At 41.1% G+C, this 23,420-nt stretch overlaps 1 protein-coding gene across 1 annotated transcript in view; it reads left to right on the top strand.

The window, feature by feature from the left end:
- Positions 1–247: 247 nt before the first annotated feature.
- Shroom4 (shroom family member 4) overlaps positions 248–23,420 on the top strand; it is a 37,990-nt gene continuing 14,817 nt past the window's right edge. Inside the window, exons 1-2 of the mRNA XM_090325693.1 lie at positions 248–2,688; positions 10,904–10,965. Of these exons, the coding sequence (XP_090181819.1) occupies positions 313–2,688; positions 10,904–10,965 (2,438 nt within the window). The 5' untranslated portion in view covers positions 248–312. The remainder of the gene's footprint in view (positions 2,689–10,903; positions 10,966–23,420) is intronic.

Raw genomic sequence — 23,420 nt, 5'->3', positions numbered from 1 at the left:
ATTTGCTGGCTTTAAATGTTGAGCTGTTTTCCCGTCCTTATTCCGTACGTCATCTTGTCCTCCATTTTGCCATGTCATTAGCCAATGACCACCTCTCCCTTATTTCTCTTTCTTCCTTTTCTGCTTCAATGCCCTTGCATTTGTGATAGATGAGGCTCTGGGTTGTCCTGTCTTTTTACATGCCAAGGTGGTAAAGGGATAAATGGCTTGGCTAACTAATGGATATGTCTTATATCTTGCAGTGACGTGTGTGTGCAGTGGTGTCCCCTGTCTCGGCACTGTAGCACTGAGAAGAGCAGCTCCATTGGCAGCATGGAGAGCCTGGAACAACCAGGCCAAGCCACTTATGAAGGCCACCTTTTACCCATTGACCAGAACATGTACCCTAACCAGCGTGATTCAGCCTATAGCTCCTTCTCAGCCAGCTCAAATGCCTCTGACTGTGCCCTTTCTATCAGGCCAGAGGAGCCAGTCCCTGCAGACTGCATCACACAAGGCCCAGGTCCAAGCAAGGCTCCTAATGACAGATCTAATGTATCTGAGGCCTCAGGAAGTAGCCAACGCACCAATGGGGCCCACCTGACCCCAGGTTCCCAGATATCATCGCGCCCACAGGAAGGTCACCACTCAGGGTCTTCCAAAGTAGTCAGAGGTCCACCACAACCTCCAGTGAGGCGGGATAGCCTTCAGGCTTCCAGGGCTCAACTCTTCAATGGAGAGCAACGCAGGGCTTCTGAGCCTGTGGAGTCTTTGCTGCTAAAGGAGAAAGCAAACTTAGAGACAGTACTATCCCCAAGAAAGCCTAACCAATTCCATTGCCTCAGTGGGAAAGAGCAAGTGACAAGTGAAGGCCATCAGAACTGTGAGCTCAGCCAGACTCCTGAATCTAGCCAGCAAGACTCTGAGCATCTGTTGCTGGAGGCCTCTCCAAAAGTCTGTGACCAAAATTCTAGCAGAGATCCCAGCCTCATCAATGAGAGGTCAGCAGAATTTGCTGCCACCTCTCCCTTGCGGCATCTTCCACACCTTACAGGACTCACAGGGCATCGCCACAGTGCCCCTGAACAGCTTCTGGCAGTCCACCTGCAGCAAATACACCTTGATCCCAGGGGCAACAAGGGAACAGAGCTAGCAAATGAACGGGATGAGCATCAGTGGACACTGTCCCCTTTGCACAGCAGTCAAAAAGGGAAAGACAGTCCATGTGGCTCTACAGGAGAAGCCCATGACCAGCTCATCAAAGAAAGAAAGACAAAGCCAATGGAAGATAAGCCTTTGGATTCAGAACACCAGAGCCAAAGCAGTTCTCCCCATGGAGAGACTGATGGACACTCTCCAGACAGAGAGAACCGGAACCCCAACAGAACACGTAGTGAGTTGGCCAACCAACAGCCCTGTACATCTGGCTCTCTCACTCAACAAACCAGAGACTGCTCTTCAACCACTAATGGAGCTGTTGGCATCAGCACAACTGAAGAAAGGGACAATGAGCCCAAGGAGAGTGGTCGAACTGGAGGTAGGAAAAGTGGAGGTGCCCGGGGCCGCTCAATCCAGAATCGGAGGAAGAGTGAGAGGTTTGCTACCAACCTTCGGAATGAAATTCAGAGGAGGAAGGCTCAGCTCCAGAAAAGCAAGGGCCCCTTGTCACAGGTGTGTGACACTAAGGAGCCAGTGGAAGAGATTGAGGAACCTCCAGAAAGTCCTCCGCTCCCTGCCTCTAACTCATCTCTTCTCTCTTCATATAAAAAACCTCCTAGTCCTAGAGAGAAACTCTTCAACAGAAGCCTGATGCTTAAGGCTAGATCATCAGAATGCCTCAGTCAAGCCCCTGAGAGCCACGAGTCTAGACTAAGCTTAGAGGGACGAATAAGCCCTAGCCAGAGGCCTGGCCAGCCCACTTTCGGCCAGAACACCTGGTGGAAAGCACCAGACTCATCTCCCTCAGACTCCGAGAAAGCAAATGTTCACCGTGGGGCTCGTGGAGATCACTGGAGGTGGTCTCCAGAGCAAAACTCACAGCCACATGTGGCACTCACCATGGAAGGCTCTTCCAGCCCAAGTGACAATAAAGAATTGAAGGCTACTACTGCTGTCCAAGCTGGGGAGGAAGCTATCCTTCTGCCCTTTGCAGACAGAAGAAAATTCTTTGAAGAGAGTAGCAAATCCTTATCTACATCTCATTTGCCAGGTTTAACTACTCATGGTAACAAGACTTTTACCCAGAGACACAAACCCTTAGATCAAAACTTCCAGATGAGCTCCAGCTACAGGGAATTGAGGCGCCATCCCATGGACCAATCATATAATTCCACAGATCAATCATATCATTCTATGTCATCACTCCAATCAGAAACTCCCACATACTCAGAATGCTTTGCAAGCAAAAGCCTAGAAAATGCCATGTGTTGCAAGCCACTGTGTTGTGGTGATTTTGATTACCACAGGACCTGTTCTTACTCCCGTAGTGTCCAGGGAGCTGTTGTCCATGACCCATGCATGTATTGTTCTGGGGAACTCTGTCCTGCCTTGCTAAAGAGGAATATGATGCCAAACTGCTACAATTGCAGGTGCCACCACCACCAGTGCATCCGGTGTGCACCTTGCTATCATAACTCTCAGCACAATGCCCATGAGGATGGCAGCTTGCCACCTGCCAATGTTTGGAAGCCCCGGAAGCCGACAGTGCAGGTGAGCACTTGTTTTTTGCAAGGGGAATGAACTTCATTATTCTGTGTGTGAGGAGCAAGCTAGGTAAATCATTTGAAAATGTAACAATTACATTTGCATAATTTGAACTGGGCCTGGGTAGTTAATGCCACCAAATGGTGGTTTAGTAACTTTGGGGATGACACTCATCCACTGAGCACAATATACTTATGAATCTTTAGAGCTAGGTAAAAGTAATTTTGCTTCCTTAAAACAAAAAACAGGGGCTGGGAGTTTGGCCTAGTGGTAGTGTTTGCCTAGCAAACAGCTGGCTCTGATTCCTTGGTACCACATATATAGAAAAAGCCAGAAGTGCTGCTGAGGCTCAAGTAGTCGAGCTCTAGCCTTGAGAAAGCCCAAGGACAATGAGTTCAAGCCCCAGAACTGGCAAACAACAAAAAAGCAATAACAAAAGACCCTCCAGGAGCTGATGACTCTTCCCTGTAATCCTAGCTACTCAGGAGTCTGGGATTATGATTTGAAGCCAGCACAGACAGGACGTTCCATGAGACTTTTATTTCCAACTAACTAGCCAAAAACCAGAAAGGGAGTTGTGGCTCAAAAAGTAGAGTTCTGGCCTTGATAAAAAAAAAAAACCAAGCAAACATACAAAGCAATACCACAATGCCCTAATCCCTAGTACCAGTGCATGTGTGTATATGTATACACAGAGGAGAGGGTCGGGAGGAGGGACAAAGGAAGGGAGAAAGGGGAAGAGAGAAAAAAGAAAAGAAGAGGGGCCTTGAGTGTGGCCTAGTGGTAGAGTGCTTGCCTAGCATGCACAAAGTCCTGGGTTCAATTCATTGGTACCACATACACAGAAAAGATGGAACTGATACTGTGGCTTAAACGGCAGAATGCTATACTTGAGACAGCACAAGGACAGTGTCCATACCCTGAGTTCAAGACCCAAAATTGGCAAAAAAAGGAAAGAAAAATGAAAAAGAAAAAGAATCCTACTGGGATTCCTATCCTAACTGTAAATTGGTAAGCAACTACTAATTGAACTACAATTAGTAGTTATATGATTTTTAAAAGAGATAATAGATGTTTACCTAATGAAACGATTAATACTAAAAAATTCTTATTATCTCAAATCAAAAATAGAAGAAAATCATGGCTGGAAATTGTATCAGTAGTGCAGAGCAAATGAGATAGTGTATCTAGGGTTTGATGCCCAGTGCTTGTATGAAACAGTACTCATTTCTGAGTGCTGGTGGCTCATAGAAGGCTGAGATGCTAGGATCATGGTTTGAAGCCAGCCTGGTCTGGCAAGTCTTTGAAACTCTTGTCTCCAGTTAGCCATCCAGTATCTAGAGGAGAAGCTATGGCTCAAGTGGTAGAGCACTAGCTTTGAGCAAAAAAAGCACAGGGACAGTGCCCAAGCCCTGAGTTTAAGCCCCAGGACCAGCTCCAAAATGAAACAAAAACTAGCAATCATTGTCTTCTACTTCCTACTTAAAATTATTTGGAATTCTAAAATTTGCAAATGTCCCCCGGGCTTTTGCTTTTAGAGTTCACCTGCCTGATTGCTTTCAGACAGGAGACCCAAGTCTATAAACTGGCTGTTGCTACCCACAACCCCAATACAAAGCTCTTCCATCACCCTAGGTACATCTGGGAGGATCCTAAGTGTTGCTTTTTTTAAAAAAATTGCCTGCTTGATGCTGCATTTCCTTCCCATTGCATCTATAGTGACACTTTGAGGCTGTAGTAATTAATAATTAATTCCTGTGCCAGATGTTTCTATAATGACTTGGTGTTTAAAACCTCTCTCTCTCTCTCTCTCTCTCTCTCTCTATATATATATATATATATATATATATACATATATATTTAAGGGACTAAAAGGAAACTTAGGAAATGAGAAAAGAAGCTTTTCTATGGGAAAACAATTGAGAGCCAGGCTTGCTAGGAAGTGCTGGCATAGTGAATGAGTGGGCAAGAATGTCAATATCTATTCCATATCTTGGTAAAGGCTAGAGTTATACAAGTATTTTCATCAAAACTCAACAGATGTATAATTCATGGTTGTGCATCTCATGGCAAGTAAAGTTTGTTTAAAAACTTGCTCAAAAACTGTAAGCAGGGGCCTGGAGTTTGGCCTAGTGGTAGAGTGCTTGCCTAGCATTCACGAAGACCCAGGTTCGATGCCTCAGTACCATATACATAGAAAAAAGCTGGAAGTGGGGCTGTGGCTCAAGTGGTAGAGCTCTAGCCTTGAGAAAAGTCCAAGTACAATGCTCAGGTCCTGAGTTCAAGCCCCACAACTGGCAAAAAAACTGTAAGCAAATATCAACCATTATTTAATATGTATGCTGAGTTGTTACTGAGGGTAGTTATGTACCAGCTTAAAGTTTTCAGTATGTACATTTAAACATATTTTGTTATACTCTCCTTTATGATTTCACAGTTTCTGATACTATTGCAGTAATTCTTTATTAATATAAATTTAGAATTCTTTGTTACTATTATGAAGAAAAATATTTGAACTTTCTATAGTGGCTTTGTGTCATCCAAGTTTGTTATTTAATTTGCTAATTAGATCTAGTAGCCTTTTGAAATATTATAAACATTTTTTCATAGGCGAACATGGAACCCAAGAACTGAAATTTTTTCTGAGGTATTTGGATTGAACTCATGGTCTTCTGCCTTATAAGCAAGTACTCTACCACTTGAGCCATTCCCTCTAGTGCTTTTGTTTTAATTTTGTTTTTGACACGTTCTCACTAACTTTGTCAGAGGCTGGCCTTGAACTTTTGATCATACTATTTCCACTCCCAAGTCCCTGGGATTATAGGCCTGTTCCGCTCTATCTGCCTTTAGAAGGAATTTTATCCCTTCCTTTCCATTTTTTATGCCTTAACCTTCGATAGATATAGGCCTAATGGCACCATCTAGGACCTCTAATACAATGTTCAGAAGAAGTGGCAAACAGCACACATTATTTCTTTGTTCTCAAATTTTGTACTAAGTTTGATGTTAGCTATACGCTTTTTTTTTTGGTTGTGTCCTTCATTACATTGCGCAAATATGTTTTTTTTTTTTTTGCCAGTCCTGGGCTTGAGCTCAGGGCCTGAGCACTATCCTTGGACTTTCTCAAGGCTAGAGCTCTACCACTTGAGCCTCAGCACCACTTCCGGCTTTTTTCTATGTATGTGGTACCGAGGAATCGAACCCGGGTTTTCATGCATGCTAGGCAAGCACTTCAACCACTAGGCCAAACTCCTGGCCCCGCGCAAATATGTTTTTAGTCTTAGTTTCTGAGTGTTTCTTAAAAAATCAAAAATGGATTTGTATTTTTTCAATTTTTTTTTCTTTTTTGTGATCTGGTTTTTAATGTAGGCAATGGTTACTACTACATAGAACTGTCCTTTCTGAATTCCAAAGATTCTGTTACATTTTGTCTATATTTTTATTTTCATTTAGGGATTTTTCTGATTTCAATCTTTATTTTTTAATGACCCACGGATCATTCCAAAGTATAATATTCAGTCCTTGTATGTGTGTACCTTTCTGTAGTTTTTCTGAATATTGACTCCTACTTTCATTTTACTGCACTCTAATAAAATAGAGGAAGTTATTTCAATTTTCTTGCATTCACTTTTTGCTTCATGTTCTCAGATCAAATGTTTTTTCTATGTCTATTCAAATGATCATATAGGAAAAAAACAACACCGTCTCTTGTTGTCTATTCATATGGTGAATTACATTTGTGTTTTTTCTTGAAATAAACAACAGGATAAGTATTGCAGGATAAATCTCTCTTGGTCAAAATATAGTGTCCTTTTTATATGTCACTAGATTTGTTTCTTAATATTTTATTGAGGATTTTTGCATCTGTGGTATATAGGGCTTTTAGTCTGTAGTTTATTATGAAAACTTTATCCTGTTTCCTATCTAGATAACACTGACTTTAAAGAATGAGTGGAAAGGATTATTTCTCCTATTTTCAGAAAGAGTTTGTATAGAACTGGTATTTTCTTTTAAAGTATCTGGTACATTATTGAAGCCATCTGGATCTCAAGTGGAGTGCATGGGGACGGACACACACACACACACACACACACATGCACACACACACACGTTTTTTAATTTTTTAATTAGATTTTTTATTGTAATTAATAGAAGGGTTACATTATATTCAGCAGATAGAAGGTGCATAACTTCACAAACATTGATACCCTTTCTCATGACATGGTCCCCATTTCCCTCCCCCTCTCCCCCCTCTCATCTTGATTTCCCCCCTTCCCTATCCAATTTCAAATAACCAATTAAGCACATATAAAATATATCAGATAACAAGGTGAAATATTGTAACAATATGAGATAACCAAAGGATAGCAAAAGAGATGAGAGATAACATAGTACATTAAGGACAACAATCATTCATTGTATGGCTTTTGTTTCTTTATCCTGGAGGTCCTTACATTTAGTGTCATACTATTTGGCCTTATGTCTCTAAGTTTTATTCTATTGTAAATCTCTGCTAGGAGAGCCCAAGGTTTCTACTGATTATGACAAATGAGGGAGACTATTGGGCCTATGTTCCTTTGAGTCTGGCTTACTTCACTTAATAGGATTTTTTTCTAAGTCTTTTCATTTCCTTACAAATGGGGCAATGTAGTTCTTTCTGACAGCAGCATAGAATTCCATTGTGTATAAAAACCACATCTTGTTGATCCACTCATCAACTGAGGGACATCTGGGTTGGTTCCATATCTTTGCTATGGTAAATAGTGCTGCAACGAACATCGTTGTGCTAGTGGATTTAGTATGTCCTTGTTTCTGGATGATTGGGTAAATGCCAAGGGGTGGAATTGCTGGGTCATAGGGGAGTTCTATGTTTAGTCTTTTGAGGAACTGTCGTACTGCTTTCCATAGTGGTTGAATGAGTTTGCATTCCCACCAACAGTGTAGTAGTGATCCCTCCTGGCCATATCCCCTCCAGCATCTGTTGTTAGTTTTTTTGGTCATGGTCATTCTAATGGAGTGAGGTGGAATCTTAGAGTAGTTTTGATTTGCATTTCTTTTATGACCAGAGATGTTGAGCTTTCTTCATGCACACACATGTTTTGAACTACAAGTTTTAACTCCTTTCCTAGAAAGGGTTATTTCAGTTATCTATTTCTTCTTTAATAAGCTTTGGTAGTGTGTGGCTTTTTTGAAGTTTTTCAATTTCATTTCAGTTTTCAAATATATGCAGATTATTGCAATTTACCTTGGAAGTGCATCAATGATTTAAGATGGACTGGTGAATGGGTAGAAGGGTAAACAAATGATAAAATAGATAGAGCGAAATGATAAATGTGGACTATAAGTGATGGGCATATGGGTGTTCACTGTAAACTTCCTTCAACTTCTTTCAACTACTAGGCAGCAGCAATTGGCAGCAATGCAGATGCGCCTTGCCTATTTATGCTTGTACCTATGTGCTTGTGAGGGAAGGACTTGTTAGATGAGCTAAATAGGTCTGCTTAGCTTTTAGGTCTTTGTGTACATGGATGGTTGTCTCGGAGTCATTACATGCCCATTCTACTCTTGCCATTAGAATTCTCCCATCTCCAGCCTCTCAAGATGTGGGGATTACATGCAGCATGTGTGCAAATGTTCCAGCTGTAATTCTCAAAGTAGTGGGTGACTGTTAGAAGTAAGACTGAAATTCAGCTCCTCCTGCCCTTACAGAAGGTTGACAGCAAATAAACTCATATGCAGTGATATTAGGAGAATGGAAGCATATACTCACATCCTACTTATTTCACCAGTTTTGAATGCATTGTCAGTTTCATTCATGTAACCCTTGTATGCAGTTAATTATGACAGGATCCCTATTTTGCAAGGGAGAAAAACTGAGGCTCGCACAGGTTACCCATTGCACAAATGACAGAGCCAGGATATGAACAGCATCATAGTGGCTAACATCGGATGTAGGGAGTATCCATTGGACATCAGCTATAATGGTAGGTGTTTTAAAGATCTACTGACTCTTGAGTCCTCGAGTAGCAAAGATTTGTGATCACAAACAGGCTACTCTAATATAGCTGGGGAAAGTAAGGGAAAGAGAAGCTGTCCTACCTGGCTGTTCAGCATTCACCCAGCTAGTGAAGGTGGTGTGAGATTAGCTATAGAGAGCAACTCCTGAGTGTGCCCCTTATCTTTCCACAAGCCAATCACAAAGCCTAGGCCCCTGTCCAATATGTCACATAGCAGAATCATTTCATTAGGTCAGCAGGTTCCCCCAATGAACCCCAACTGCAACCAGCCATGGGGATTGCTGCGTCTTCTGTTCAAAGGAAAGAAAGTCATTTACAGACATCTAAATGGTTAATGGAAAAAAGTGCCCCAGTCCTGGGCGGGAGGCTTGGATTTTGGAGAGGGCTAGAGGAATTTGTTTTGTTTGGCCACTGCTCTTTCTGAGCATTTCCACAGGACTTGACAAGAGCATGGACAGGAAATTCTGGCTCTTGCTGTGGCTAAATGAATTATGGTGTCTGTGGTCAGGGACATCTCACAATGGCCTTGATGCAGTCTAAAGTACAAGTAGTTAGACCTGCATTGGTGGCCTCAAAATCAGTACATAGGACTGTTCTGGTCTTAGGAATGCTGGAACCAGGATATGAATTTACCTTTTCCATGGCCATTGATATTGAGAAACTTCTATAGAAAATGTTTTTGAGAAGGAGCTTTTGCTCTGTTGTTCAGGTTGGTCCTTGAGCTCATGAGTTCCAGTGATCATCTTGCCTCAGCCTCTCAAATAATAGAACTATAGGCAATGGCACCTTACCCATCTAGAGCCTTCTATATTGCCAAGGACTGTGCTGGGCATTCTTGCTGCACATTTCATTTAGTCCTCACATCTGGTAATCCAGCAAGACTAAACAATGCAATCTTTATTTGCCAGATGGGAAGTAACAGAACTGGCTTCAAATAACACAGCTAAAAGTGTCTTAGCCAATATGATTTACACAAAAGACCTACATTAATTCTTCTTCAACAGGTGTCTGATCTCTCAAAGGAAAGTGTACTTGGAGAAAGGCAATAAAATCTTGACTAGAACTAGTAATAACAGTACTGGAGAAAAACAACTTTGAAGATCAGCAAGGTTTAGACAAAACTGTCCGTTCTCATTGAGCAAAGCTCCAAATTTATCATAGAATACTGGATATGAAATCAGAGGCTTAGACTGGGTGCTGTTGGCTCATGCCTCTAATCCTAACTACTAGGGAGGCTGAGATCTGAGGAGCCTCATTCAAAGTCAGTGTGGACACACAAATCTCTGAGATTCTCATCTTCAGGTAACTAGCAAAAAGCCAGAGGTGTGGTTCAAATGGTAAAGTGTCAGCCTTGAGGAAAAATGCTAAGGGAGAACATGAGACTGAGTTTAAACCCCAGTGTGCACAAACACACACGTGTACACACACACACACACACACACACACACACACACACACACACACACACATCGGGATCTTAAAAGCAAATTTGATTTCAGTTTGGAGCTAGCATAGGAGCCAGGGACATTTTTACAAATCACATGTTTGGCTTGCCTTGAAAGGAAAAATGCTGCTTAGGCAAAATAAAACATTCCCAGGGTGGGGAGTCTGTAGTGTGGGGACTATGGCACCTGGTACAAGTGATGCTTAAGATGAGGCCACCTCAGGCCCAAATAGCAGACATGGGTAGAAAAGGAAGAGCCATTGCAGGATAGAGGCTGGCATGCACGTTCTCCCTCTATCTCCCTGGGGAGAAGCTTTCTACAACAAGATGTCCTGACCTCAAAGCCCCCTCCAGGCCTGAGCATCCAAGAAGATGCTTTCTGTATCAGAAGAGGCAGAAGGAATGAGCAGGTTCATCCAGGAGAACAAACAAAAAGACCTCCATCCCTCCATGCAGGCAAGAGCCAGAGCAAACAGCAAACATGCTAGACTGGTTTTTTTAACCATGATTTGGGAGGGGAGTGGAGCAAGAGTGAAACGCAGTGTTCCTAACCTACAGTGTCCAGGTTCCTGAGTGCTCTCTGGGTGTCTGCACGCCTGCGGCAGTTCAGCAATCTTCTCAACAGAAAGGCAGCTTTCCAGGTGCATAGTCCCTTAGCCATCCTGGAAGAGTACATCATACCAGTTGAGTGTACTGGCTAGGGACAGTCTCCCACCTGGCTATTCAGAGCTCTCTAACTTATCAGAATTTTGCTTTGCAGGAATTTCCTGGGGACAAATGGAAACCAATAACAGGAAACAGGAAGACTAGCCAGTCGGGAAGGTAAGTGACCATTCAGGGAGTTGTGGTGAGTCTGGGGCTTCTAAAGAAATTGCTAAGGTTTTTGCTTTTATTTGTTTCCGTTGAGGAAACTGGTCTGGTATCCACACCAGGGACTTATGCCAATAATATAATATCTAGCCAGTACCTCGGACTGCCATTATAGACTTTGTGGATTGTGAGAACATTTTAGACCTCGTTAGAGCAGCCCTCTATGAGGGTGGGTTAGAGGGAGAGTATGCAGGCTAACCCCTCGGCATCTTGAAGTGGCTCTTTATCTGTCACAGTGGGTAGGATGGTTGGATGTTGTGATGGTCACTCCAAGGCCTGTAGCAGCCCTGCCCAGGGAGGCCCCAAGGATTTGTGGGATCAGAGTGTGTTGAAACAAATGAAGAGGAATAAGACTGTCATTTTTCCCAGTGGTCCTAGGGCATTTGGAGCAGGGCTGTCCTTCTGTAGGACATATCCCCAGAGTTGTTGGTAGTACTTGCTTCTTTGCAACCATTCTTCCTAAATGGCTTATGGAAAACTTAGAGTCTGTTCATGAAAAGCCTAAGGGCTTTTAAAGCCAGGCACTGGTGCCTCATGTTTGTAATCCTAGCTACTCAAGGGGATGAGATCTGAGGATGACAATTCAAAGCCAGCTGTACAGAAAAAGTCTGAGGGATACTTATTTCCAAATAACGATGAAAAATTCAGAGATTATAGGTATGATTCAAGTGATAGCTAGCCTTGAGTGTAAAAGCTAAGGGACAGTGCCCCATGCCCTGAATCCATGCCCTAGTACTGATATACGCATACAAAGTAAACTCTTGAAAACAAAGCCTGACATTGAAAACCCTCAGTGAATGTTCCATGTGATACCAAGGAAGTGGAGCATCAGCACTCATAACGATAAAGAAGAAAGGTGACTAGTGTAGCATTGGGCCAGGAAGCTAGGCTTAAGAATGGGACAGGACTGAAATATGAGAGTAATTAAAGATTACTGAGCAGCAGTAGACACTGCGTTACATGGAGATAGGAGCAAGAACCTCCCATGTGCTATTCCACAATTACAGATAAATGAACCGTGCTATATATTATCAAAAGCTAGAAGAGGATTTTGAAAGTTTAGGCCACAAAGAAATGATTGATGGTTGTAACGGTGGCCTTGTGGTAGAGTACTTGCCTAGCATGTATGAATTCAGCCCTGGGTTCAATTCCTTGGTACCACAAACACAGAAAAAGCCAGAAGTGGTGCTGTGGATCAAGTGGTAGAGCGCTAGCCTTGAGAAAGCTTAAGGACAGTGCCTAGGCCCTGAATTCAAGTCCCAGGACTGGCAAAAGAAAGAAAAAGAAATGATCAGTATTTGAGGAGGTATATATGTTTACCTGATTTAAACATTACATAATATGTGGACATACTAATTTGTTTTCCTATATTTGGTTAAAAAAACAATTTTTCTTTAAGAAAGATCACTGATCAGGTAAGTGACTTGATCAATGTGACCCATTAAGCAATCTGGTTGTACCGGTAGCCTAGATATAGTAAAGGAAACATACCATGAGAGTGAGCCAGGCATGAAAGAGTGCAGCCTGGATTAGGGAGGTGGAGTGGTAGGTACAGAAGGGAGAGATAAATATGGGATGCTTGTGGAGAAAAAAAATTGTCTATTATGAAAACAATATTACAGGAAATTAAAAAGCAGAAGAAAAAGTAGCCTGATTCCTTCCACCTTCCCACCCTGATTATTTTCATTTCCCTGCTGGCTTTATCTATAGGTATGGAGATTATTTCTGGCACGGTTATAATAACTATGCAGAGGTGTTTTTGTGCATCCCGATTCTTCCTCTCAAGAGCATTACTTGGTGAATAGTTTTCATGCTGCTGTGCAAGTTTTCTCAATAGTTATAATTTTTAATGGCCATCTAATATTTCACCAGCTTAATGTGCTCTCGTTTGCTTAATAATTTCTAAATTGTTTGGTAATTAGTTTGGTTCCTATTTCTTGCTATTAAGAAGTAATGCTGCAGAGCATTTTGCATGGCTGTAGCCTTTTTCTCATTTTGATGATCTCATTAAAAACAATTATCTGGAGTTCTGAGCATTCTTAGGTTCATTATGGATTTCACCAAACTACTTTCCCCAGGAGGTGTTTTACTTGGCCATTAACACTATAGCAGAATACCACTTTCTCCAAGTTTTCTCTTCATTAATAATGTTCTTTTTCTAATGCAATTGGTGTAAATGGTACCTATTATCCTTGTAACTTGCTTACTTTGATCATTCAACTTTCAACATTTTTTCCATCTGTTGGAAGTGCATCTCATGTGAAGTATCTGTTCACATTATTTGTTTACAAATGAATGACACCTTTTGAGAAAGTAGAGAATATTTGGTGGCTAGAGCATGGGAACAAAGGAGATACATCACCAAGGCTTAGTGACTTGCAAAACATTACTGACATACATACATGGGGCACACTCTCAAGGGTACTGATTTGGTGGAGAAGTTAGAACTGGAATATGTTCTAGTTGAGATGAAGGAAGTACAAAAGCCTGGGAGGTAGGATAATGAAAAAGATCCAGCAAAGAATACTGAAAGGTCAAGCAGCTGAAGTAGAAGAAGTAGAAATCTGCTGGTGGACTGCCATTATGGACGATGATGACTGTTAATGGCTTTAACAGTTTGCAATCACAAGTGACCTTCAGGAAAGCAAATTTAGTAAAGTAGTGGGCATACAAAGTTGATGGCATGATGGTCTGTAAGGATAAGACATTAAGAAGAAATGAAAATAGCTTTGCACATCATAAACTCAGCCTACTTTAAATGTACAATTTGAAGACATTTAGTAAACCTAAAATGATGTATAGTCATTACCATGGTCCACCTTTAGAAGCGTATATGTCACCCTAAAAAGATTCCTTGGGGCCTGGCAGCATGGTCTAGTGTTAGAATGCTTGTCTAGCAAGCATGAAGCCATAGGTTCGATTCCTTGGTACCACATACCCAGAAAAAGCTGGAAGTGGTATTGTGGCTTTTAGTGGGAGAGTGCTAATCTTGAAAAAGCCCAAGGACAGTGCCCAGGTTCTGAGTTCAAGCCCCAGAACTGGCCAAAGAAAGATTCCTGATGCACACTTGCCTGATACAGTCACTTGCTGTTCAGCCTCAAGCAACTACTAATCTATCCTTATAGATTTGCCTTTTCCACACATTTCATATAAATGAATTCATACCAAATGTCGGCTCTTGTGTCTGACTTCTGTAACATAATAGTATTTTAGTACTTCATTTCTCTTTATTGCCTAGTAATATTCCATCCTGTGGATAGGCCACCATCCATCCATCCATCTATCCATCGACATTTGGCTTGTTTCCGACTTTGATTATGTGCATTACTGTTCAAAACATTTGGGTACAAGTTTTAGTGTTGATATGTCTTTGGTTCCCTTTATTAGGTACTAGGAGTAGAATTACTAGCCATATGACAACTTTATGCTTAAGTTTTTGAAGAATTATTTTGCTTTAAAAAAAGTTTCTGCAGCATTTTACATTTCCACCAGCCATGTAGGAGGGAGGGAATCAAGTTTCTCTTCACTGATTTTAATATTATTATATTTTCCTATGTGATTTTAAAAACTGTTTAAAAAGAAAAAATAGGGCTGAGAGTTGAGCCTAGTGGTAGAATGCTTGCCTAACGTGCACAAAGACCCAGGTTCAATTCCTCGGTACCACATACATAGAAAAAAGGCCAGAAATGGTACTGTGGCCCAAGTGGTAGAGCTTTAGCCTTGAGAAAGCTCAAGGATAGTACTCATACTCTGAGCTCAAGCCCAGGACTGGCAGAAAAAAAGGAAAAAAAATATCTAAGAGGTGTGTGTGTGTGTGTGTGTGTGTGTGTGTGTGTGTGTGTGTGTGTGTGTGTGTGTTTTCTGTTGCAGGGTTTGAATTCAGGGCCTGGGCACTGTCCCTGAGAACTTCAGCTCAAGTCTAGCAGCTCTACCACTTGGAGCCATATCTCCATTTCTAGTTTTTGAGTGGTTAATTGGAGATAAGAGTCTCAAAGTCTTTACTGCCAGGACTGGCTTTGAACTGCAAGCCTCAGAGCTCAGCCTCCTGAGTAGCTAGCATTACAGGTGTGAGCCACTGAAGCCTAACCTAAAAGATATTTAAATATTTAAAATGTCTAAAAGGAAGTTGGCTGGGAAAATGAGATAAGATAAATTGGGGACCAGTGGGTTTAAGTTAGTGATTTCCAAAATGTGGTTCCAGACCCAGCACCTTAATATTACCCAAGAAGTTGATAGAAATAGGAAAAATATCTAAGGCTCCACTTAGATCTGCTGGAATAGAAAGTGGGGTATGGGCCCACATAGTGCCTGTGTCTTATCAAGCATTGCAGACAATCCTGATCCAAGCTAAATGTGTGAATCTCTGGTTTGAGTGAAGGTTTGGTCACAATATTAGATACTAGATGATAGTTAAGAACAGAGAGATATAGATCAAAATCAGAGATCCTATACAATAAAGGAAGGGCTAGAGAAAATCCGTGTGTGTGTGTGTGTGTGTGTGTGTGTGTGTGTGTGTGTGTGTGTGTGTGTGTGTGTGTTACTGGGGCTTGAACTAAAGGCCTGGCCCAATGTCCCTTAGGTGTTTTATTTAAAGTTGGCACCATACCACTTCAGCTATACCTCTATTTTTTGATGGTTAATTGGAGATGACTCTCAGGGACTTTCCTGCCTATGCTAGCTTTGAACCCTAATCTTTGTATCTCAACCTCCTGAGTAGCTAGGATTGTAAGCATGAGCCACCAGCCATCTAAATTTGAAGAGCTGATATTTTTTTTTTTGCCAGTCGTGGGGCTTGAACTCAGGGCCTGAGCACTGCACTTGGTCTTTCTCAAGACTAGAGCTCTAACACTTGAACCTCAGCATCACTTTTGGCTTTTTCTATGCAAGTGCTACCAAGGAATTGAACCCGGGTCTTTGTGCATGCTAGGCAAACACTCTACCACTAAGCCAAACTCCCGGACAAGAGCTGATATTTTTGTGAGGAAAGATTCTGATGGAATTTCCTCTCACTTTTTCTTACTACTGCACATGCATTTTTCACATGTATTATGTCATTTCTGTCACAACAGGAATGATGGGTGTAGGTGGGAAAAATCAAATGTATAATCTTGAGCTGTTCTCTCTGCCTAGAAACCTAAATGAATTGATAATTCCAGGTAATTCCACACAGAGTTATTCTTTCTGCTCTTACATGGTTTTCATGCAGAGAATGCAAACTCATTTTGGTATTAGCAGGAAGGGAAGATGGTAAGTAGATATAGTAGGAGGAAGATTTGCATCAGTACATACATTCAAAAGCTAAAATATATTATTTTCTCGATTATATCTTTTGATTTTCCCTATGTACGATTGCCTGTTGTGATTCTTTCCATTTTCCTACTTTTTGTAGACCTTTAAAAGTTCTGGGGTGTTTTTTTAGACATTTAGCCACTATTAATTCTCATAACTTTGTGAGCTTAAGTCTTATTTTCCCCCTTTGTTGATATGGAAGCTAAAATGAAGAAAAGATATCATTATAGTATTACCAACATGAACACAGTTAGTAGCTAACATTTACAGAGTATTTATTATGTAAGAGACACAGTTATATGTGCTTTGATGTACTAGTAGTAAGGCTTGAAGTCAGGCCCTCATGCTCTTGCTTAGCCTTTTTGTTCAAGGCTGGCACTTTACTACTTGAGCCACACCTCCACTTTCAGCTTTTTGGTGGTTAGAGATAAAAGTCACACAGACTTTTCTGCCTAGGCTAGCTTTGAACTTAGGTCCCCATTTCTCAACCCTCTGAGTAGCTGGGATTACCGGCGTGAGCCAGTCCATCCAGCAAGTTATATACATTTTACATGAAATGCATTGTTACTTAAAATGATCCCATGAGGGAGTTATTATTTATTCATCTAGTTTTGTAGATGAGAAAACTGACTCACAGAGCAGTCAAGCAGGAATCTGATGACAGAGCCACTCCTTCTGGGCTTATATAGCAACTAGGTGACCAAACCAGAACTCTATCCATTTTTTTCAATTCTCAGCCTAAAGGTCTCTTTTGCCCTAGTTCTACTACCTCCTAAGTAGGGTGTGGAATATTCAGTTCTTAGTTCTTACTGAATGACTAAAAGCAAAAGACTTCAGAGTTGAATCTTATTTCATTAGAAAGAAAGAAGATATTTCAGGAAATCTTCAAGAATAATACAACCTTTGGAAATAAGGAAGATTCTTAAAAGAACTTGCACATTTTAAATTTAATTTTATGTTTTAATTAGCATACATTAATAAGACAAGAGGGTTTTATGGTGACCATTCCATACATTCATACACATATTTTTAACAACCTGACCATCTCCTTTACATTCCCATTCTACCCTTCCACTGTTTTCCTTTTTTGTCACTTTATTATTTTATTTTAATTTGTGTATCATGATTTTTAGTGTATCTTTTCTCCCAATTATTATTGTTATTATAAAGGTGATATACAGAGGAGTTCATTTTACATATGTTAGATAATGAGTACATTTCTTTTCAAACAGTTTCATCCCTTCTCTTGCTTTATTTTATCTCTTGGTGTAACAATTTTAGTGGCAGCTCAAGTGTTACAGTCCACAGTCATGTCTCACACAATGAAGTTACATTCAAGAATGAATTTTGCCTATGATACAGTGTTTAGTGGGTCTTGTTATTTCAACCATATGTACATCATATGCATATGCACATGCACATGCACATACACATACACATACACATACACATACATATACATATACATATACATATACATATACATATACCTTGGTCCTTCTTCCCCCATAAGTTATTGTGAAGGGCCGGGCGTGGTGGCTCACAGTTGTAATCCTAGCTATTCAGGAGACTGAGATCTAAGGATCTTGGTTCAAAGCCAGCCTAGGCACTAAAGACCTTGAGACTCTTATCTCCAGTTAACCACTAGAAAACCAGAAGTGGCACTGTGGCTCAAGGGGTAGGATGGAAGCCTTAAGCTGAAGAGCTCAGGGTCAAAGCCCAGGCCCAGATTTCAAGCCACACAACTAAAAAAAACAAAACAAAATAAAAACAAACAAAAAAAACGTATTCAAGGATAATTACAAAAGTCTAATGGGAGAAACCAAGATATAAATAAATAGATGTCTTACACTGTTTCAAGTTGGGAAGAGTGACATTAGAAATGATACTATGCCATAGAACCTATCATATTCATAGTGAAATTTATTTGGAAGAAGTGGACTAGAATGCCCCAAATAATGATGGTGGACTCATTTGCTCAGTGTGCGCGTGCACGCGCGCGAGTGTGTGTGTGTGTGTGTGTCTGTCTGTCTGTCTGTCTGCTGTCTGTCCATGTGCCAGTACTGGGACTTGAATTTAGGGCCCTGCATTCTTACTTTGTACTCAAGGCTGATGTCCCACCACTTGAGCCACAGCTGTATTTCTGACGTTTTTGCAGGTTAATTGGAGGTAAGAGTCTCAAGGCCTTTTTCTGCCAGGGACTGGGTCCAAACCTCGATCCTCATATCTCAGCCTCTTGAATAACTAGGATTAAAGGATTGGCCCTCTGAGATTTTAAAGCTTGTCCTAATGTGTTAGTTATCAAAAGCATAAGATAGTGGATTAAAAATGTCAGTGAAATGAAAATGGAGACTCCAGGAGCAGGCTAAAGCTATTTTAAGAATATAGAACATACTGGAGTTTGGCCTAGTGGTAGATTGCTTGCCCAGCATTCATGAAGACCCAGGTTTGATTCCTTGGTACCAGATACAGTAAAAAAAAAAGCCAAAACTGGTGCTGAGGATCAAGTGGTAGAGCTCTAGCCTTGAGAAAGTGCAATGACAGTGCTCAGGCCTTGAGCTCAAGCCTAGGACTGGCAAAAATAAAGAACATACTGGAAGCAACCCTGAGCTGGGAAAACAACCGCCCATTCTTTTTTTTTTGGTGGCCGGGCCAGTCCTGGGCTTGAGCTCAGAGCCTGAGCACTGTCCCTGGACTATCTCAAGGCTAGAGCTCTACCACTTGAGCCTCAGCACCACTTCTGGGTTTTGTTTTTTCTGTGTATGTGGTACTGAGGAATCGAACCCGGGTCTTCATGCATGCTAGGCAAGCACTCTACCACTAGGCCAAACTCCTGGCCCCAACCACCCATTCTTTAATTAAATTGGAGACATATGAGACAATGGAGTAGAGTGTAATTAATGTACATAGTACATATCTTACTTGGATCTATAGTGCCTCCTATCCAGACAATCTACCAATGGTTTATCCCTTTAGCTCCTCCTGTGGATACAAGATAAAATTGAATATCATTAGAGACAAGATGGATGAGTTCAAGTATATAGAAGTTTGGGGAGGGAAATGTGTACAACAAAATATAATTTAAAAAAAGCTAAGAAGCAGAATGAAGGAAGTGTCTAGGATCAAAATCACTGATCAAGAAATAGAAAAGACAAATATAGCTATTGAAGGTCAGTTTGGAGATTTGGCTTTGTAAGTGGTTAGGCAAAATAAACAGGCAATTGACTTTACACATGAGGAAATCAAAGCAGACAAACCATTCATTCCATGGAAAAGTACAGCCTCTCTGGCAGTTAAAGAATTACAAACAAAAAAGCAACTTCAAAGTAGCACAAGCTTCTTATTAAACCCCCAACAATTAACAGAAATGATCAGTAGAGATGATAAAAGAAAGCCTTCTTTGGCAGGCCTGTGGGCAAATGGCATGCTTCTGGAAATAGTACAAATAGGTTCCGTTTTCCTAGAGAGTAGTCTGGGACTCTGTGACAAGAGTTACAAAACCTCTGATACTCAGATCTAGTATGCCCTCAAGTAAATACATTGAAAAGAAAAATTGGAATTTATTTAAAAGTGCCAGTGGTTGCATATAGAGAATACTTGTTTGAAATATGATGTAAAAATCAATGTTAATAGTCTTTTAACGAACAAAATATTCATCTGTGCTACTTTGAACCACAGGAAAAGTCCATACCAGTGTATTATTACATCTTAGTGAATAATAATTGAATAGCCATTCACAGGGATAGATAGCGGAATGTTAGATGGGACACTGACCTAGATACCTATACTGATATTAACCCTCAAACAGCCAGATCCTAAATTACACGTTGAATCGGATAGCAGAAATAGACAAAGAAAAATTCATGAAGGGGTCTGGTACAATGTAAAGAGCTGGACTTGAATGCACATGGTGTTCTTTGGGTATGTGCCAAGATGCAGGAATTTGTAATAAAAAGAAAATCTGAAGAAGAGGCAGCCCACATTGGTTTGATTTAGACCTGGGAAGTTAGAGATCAAAGGAATTTGAAAATCCCTGTACCAAGGACAGACTGTTACTCACCAGATGGGCTCCATCTCATTGCTCGTTAGAATTGGGTTGGCTAAGATTCTCCAATGAGCAACAGTTCCTCTAGCTAAATCCTTGATAATGTTGACATTTTTGGGGGGGAAGAACCTTACCAGACCTCTGTGAATCTTCATACAGGTCTCTACCACCCTGACACACTACCCCCCAACTATCTGCCCCCTCCCCACATACACTAATACATATTTCATAATATGGGCAAAGCCATCATTTTCTTTAAAAACCTTTCCATTTCTTTCCATTTCCATCACCAGCACTAGTTTGCAAATCGTTTGCAATTCATTGCCAGTTTTTCACCAAGATAAACATTTTTTCCTACTAAGAGAGTTGGATATATAGCTACCTTGACCACAAATAGAGGTAAGTATCTTTGAGAGAGGGAGCTAAGCGTCACCTTAGGACAGCACCCATCAGCCATTTGAACAAGGACTTCTCTGATCTCTTCAAAGACATCAGCATCTTGGGGACTACAGAAGACTCAGGGAAAGTACTGTTAAAAGCCATTGTTGTGGTTAGGCCAATCATTCCTTACTGGAAATTCTCTGAACCCAGGGACATGGACAGATGACAGCAAAACTCTCTGGATCATTTCCCCCCTCCTTGTGAAGGCTCCTTCAGTCTCACTTCCTGGATCTCACAAATATTTCCTTCTGCAATAACCTGGGAGTGGTTGTTTCTCTTGGAGCAGTCTTATCTTTTGACTGCTAAGGGAAGGGAAAAGCAAGAGAGTCCAGCCCTGTGAGCTCTTGCTACTAAGATCCCATGGAATGCCAAACTATTGTGGTGAATTTAAAAATAAAATTTCCAAACAAGAAAACTTCAAAAGTGCCGAAGAAGAGGCAAAGAAGGGATTTTTAAGTCTTCACAAGTATTGGTCTTTATTTCCAATTATGCCCAAAGGGGAGGAAAAGGACTTACCAAAAGGGGAAGAAAAAACAACCTATGCAAACAAGAAAAGAAAACAGCCCAAGCCTTGGTGGGAAATTTGCCTTTGGCGTGTGTGTGTGTGTGTGTGTGTGTGTGTGTGTGTGTGTGTGTGTGTGTGTGTGTGTGTTCCCATTCTGGGGCTTGAACTCAGGGTCCGGGCATTGTCCCTTCACTTTTTCATTCAAGGGCTGGCACTCTATTACTTGAGCCACAGCTCCATTTCAGGTTTTCTAGTGGTCAATCAGAGATATGATTCTCAAAAACTTGGACTGGCTTTGAACCACAATCTTCGGACCTCAGCTTCCTAAGTAGCTAAAATTACAGGTATGAGCCACCAGTGGCCAGTTTTTGCTTTTGTTTATGAGGTGTAATCTGCTTGCTCTTGTCAACAATGCTTTTTCCTTTTATTTAGCTCTCATTCTCCCTTTCCCCTTTCTTCAGGGAGGAGCTAAAATCTTCATGGGCACCTGGAAAAATATTGTACAAGTAGCTTTTACTCCACCCTGGGTGTCCTTGTTTCAGTAGCATTGACCCTCTGAATGATCAAATACCAATCTAAATAAATAAATAAAGCTCTGCCTGAGCTTTTGGCTTCTCGTCTGCAAAATGATCATAATGGCACCTACCTACTTCAATAGGTTACATGAACACTAATTGAAATGCATGCATGAATGCGCCTTCTATGTAGGAAAAAGGAAGAAGCCAGAGGTTTTTCCCCTCCATGAAGCCCCTTGCTTTCCACCCAGTGTGAGAATCTTTACACAGTCCTAAAAGTTGAGTTATATATATATATTTAGGATATCTGGGTCTTTGATACTAGAACCTTTAGTGACCATATCCTTGCTTTGAGCCAAACACAAATATCAGTGGAAGCCTGTTGGGCAATTCTCTGTTGCCATCTTGTTCCGTGATAGTAACTAAACTTCCAACTTTTTTCTCATCCTTAATCTATCACAAGAAAGGCAACAGAGCAGAGAAAAAAATCACAATGTCAGAATGACTCGGGTCGGAATCACAGTAGAACTTTAAAATCTGTTACCATAACTGAAAAGATACATGATCTTGACCAAGTAAAGCAGCTCTTGCCTATAACCCCTGATACTTGGAAAGTAGAGATAGGGAAGCTCAGTCCAAGAGCAATCCAGGCAGAAAGTTAGAGAGACTTCTATCTCTACCAACATGCTGGAGTTAGTTCATGCTGGTAATCTCAGATACAGGAGAGATTTTGGTAGGAGGATCCTGTTGTGAGGCTAGCCCCTGGGCAAAACCATCACAAATTCCTATCTGAGAAATAAAAAGGTGGGGTGTGGCTCAAGTGTTAGTGTGCCAGACTAGCAAGTGCAAATATCTGAGTTCAAACTCTAATACTATCCAAAAAATATTCATGACCTTAAACAAGTTACTTTCACTTCTTAGTTTCTGTAAAATACCTATATTACAAAGGATTCACAATGCCATAAGGATTCACAATGTAAAAAGTACCTAGAAATGATGTTGATTACATGGAAAGACAAATGATAGTAGACTAACAAATGATAATACCATTATTTTGTGGGGGTCATGAGAATTGAACCCAGCCTGGGCATTGTCCCTGAGCTCTTCAGCTCAAGGCTACCACAACTGTATGTTTCAGCCTTGCTACCTATCCACTGTAGCTTCTGCTGTCTCCTCTTTATGTTATCAGCTCAGCCCATACAACTATTGGGAAAGATCAATATTAGGCAGGAAGCTGAGCAAAGTAGCACACACTTGTAATCCTAGCAGGGGATGGAGAATAGAGTGTCGGAGGGCAGCCACTGGGTTTGTGGTTTTATTTTATTCTTTGTTTTTTGTTTTCTGAGATAGACTCTCATTATATAGTCCAGGCTGACCCCTAACTTACAGTCCTTCTACTGCTACCTCCCAAATGCCAGGATTACAGGTATATACAACCATCCCCAGCTAGTGGACTCTCTTGTCTCACAGATTTACCTTTCTTCTTGTGAGGCTACCTTATTTGCTGTAATTGTGAAATGTATTTTAGGAATTGGCAAGTTAGTCCATCCTCAACCCCCCCTTTCCTTTCTAGCTCTCCTCTCCTCCCTCCCCCCTTCTCTTTCATTATTTA

Source organism: Megascapheus bottae, chromosome X (assembly GCF_031878675.1).
Source record: "Megascapheus bottae isolate mThoBot1 chromosome X, mThoBot2.hap1, whole genome shotgun sequence".
NCBI classification, from domain to species: domain Eukaryota; kingdom Metazoa; phylum Chordata; class Mammalia; order Rodentia; family Geomyidae; genus Megascapheus; species Megascapheus bottae.
Note: the sequence above shows the minus strand (reverse complement) of the source record. Positions and strands in the feature narration are given on the sequence as shown.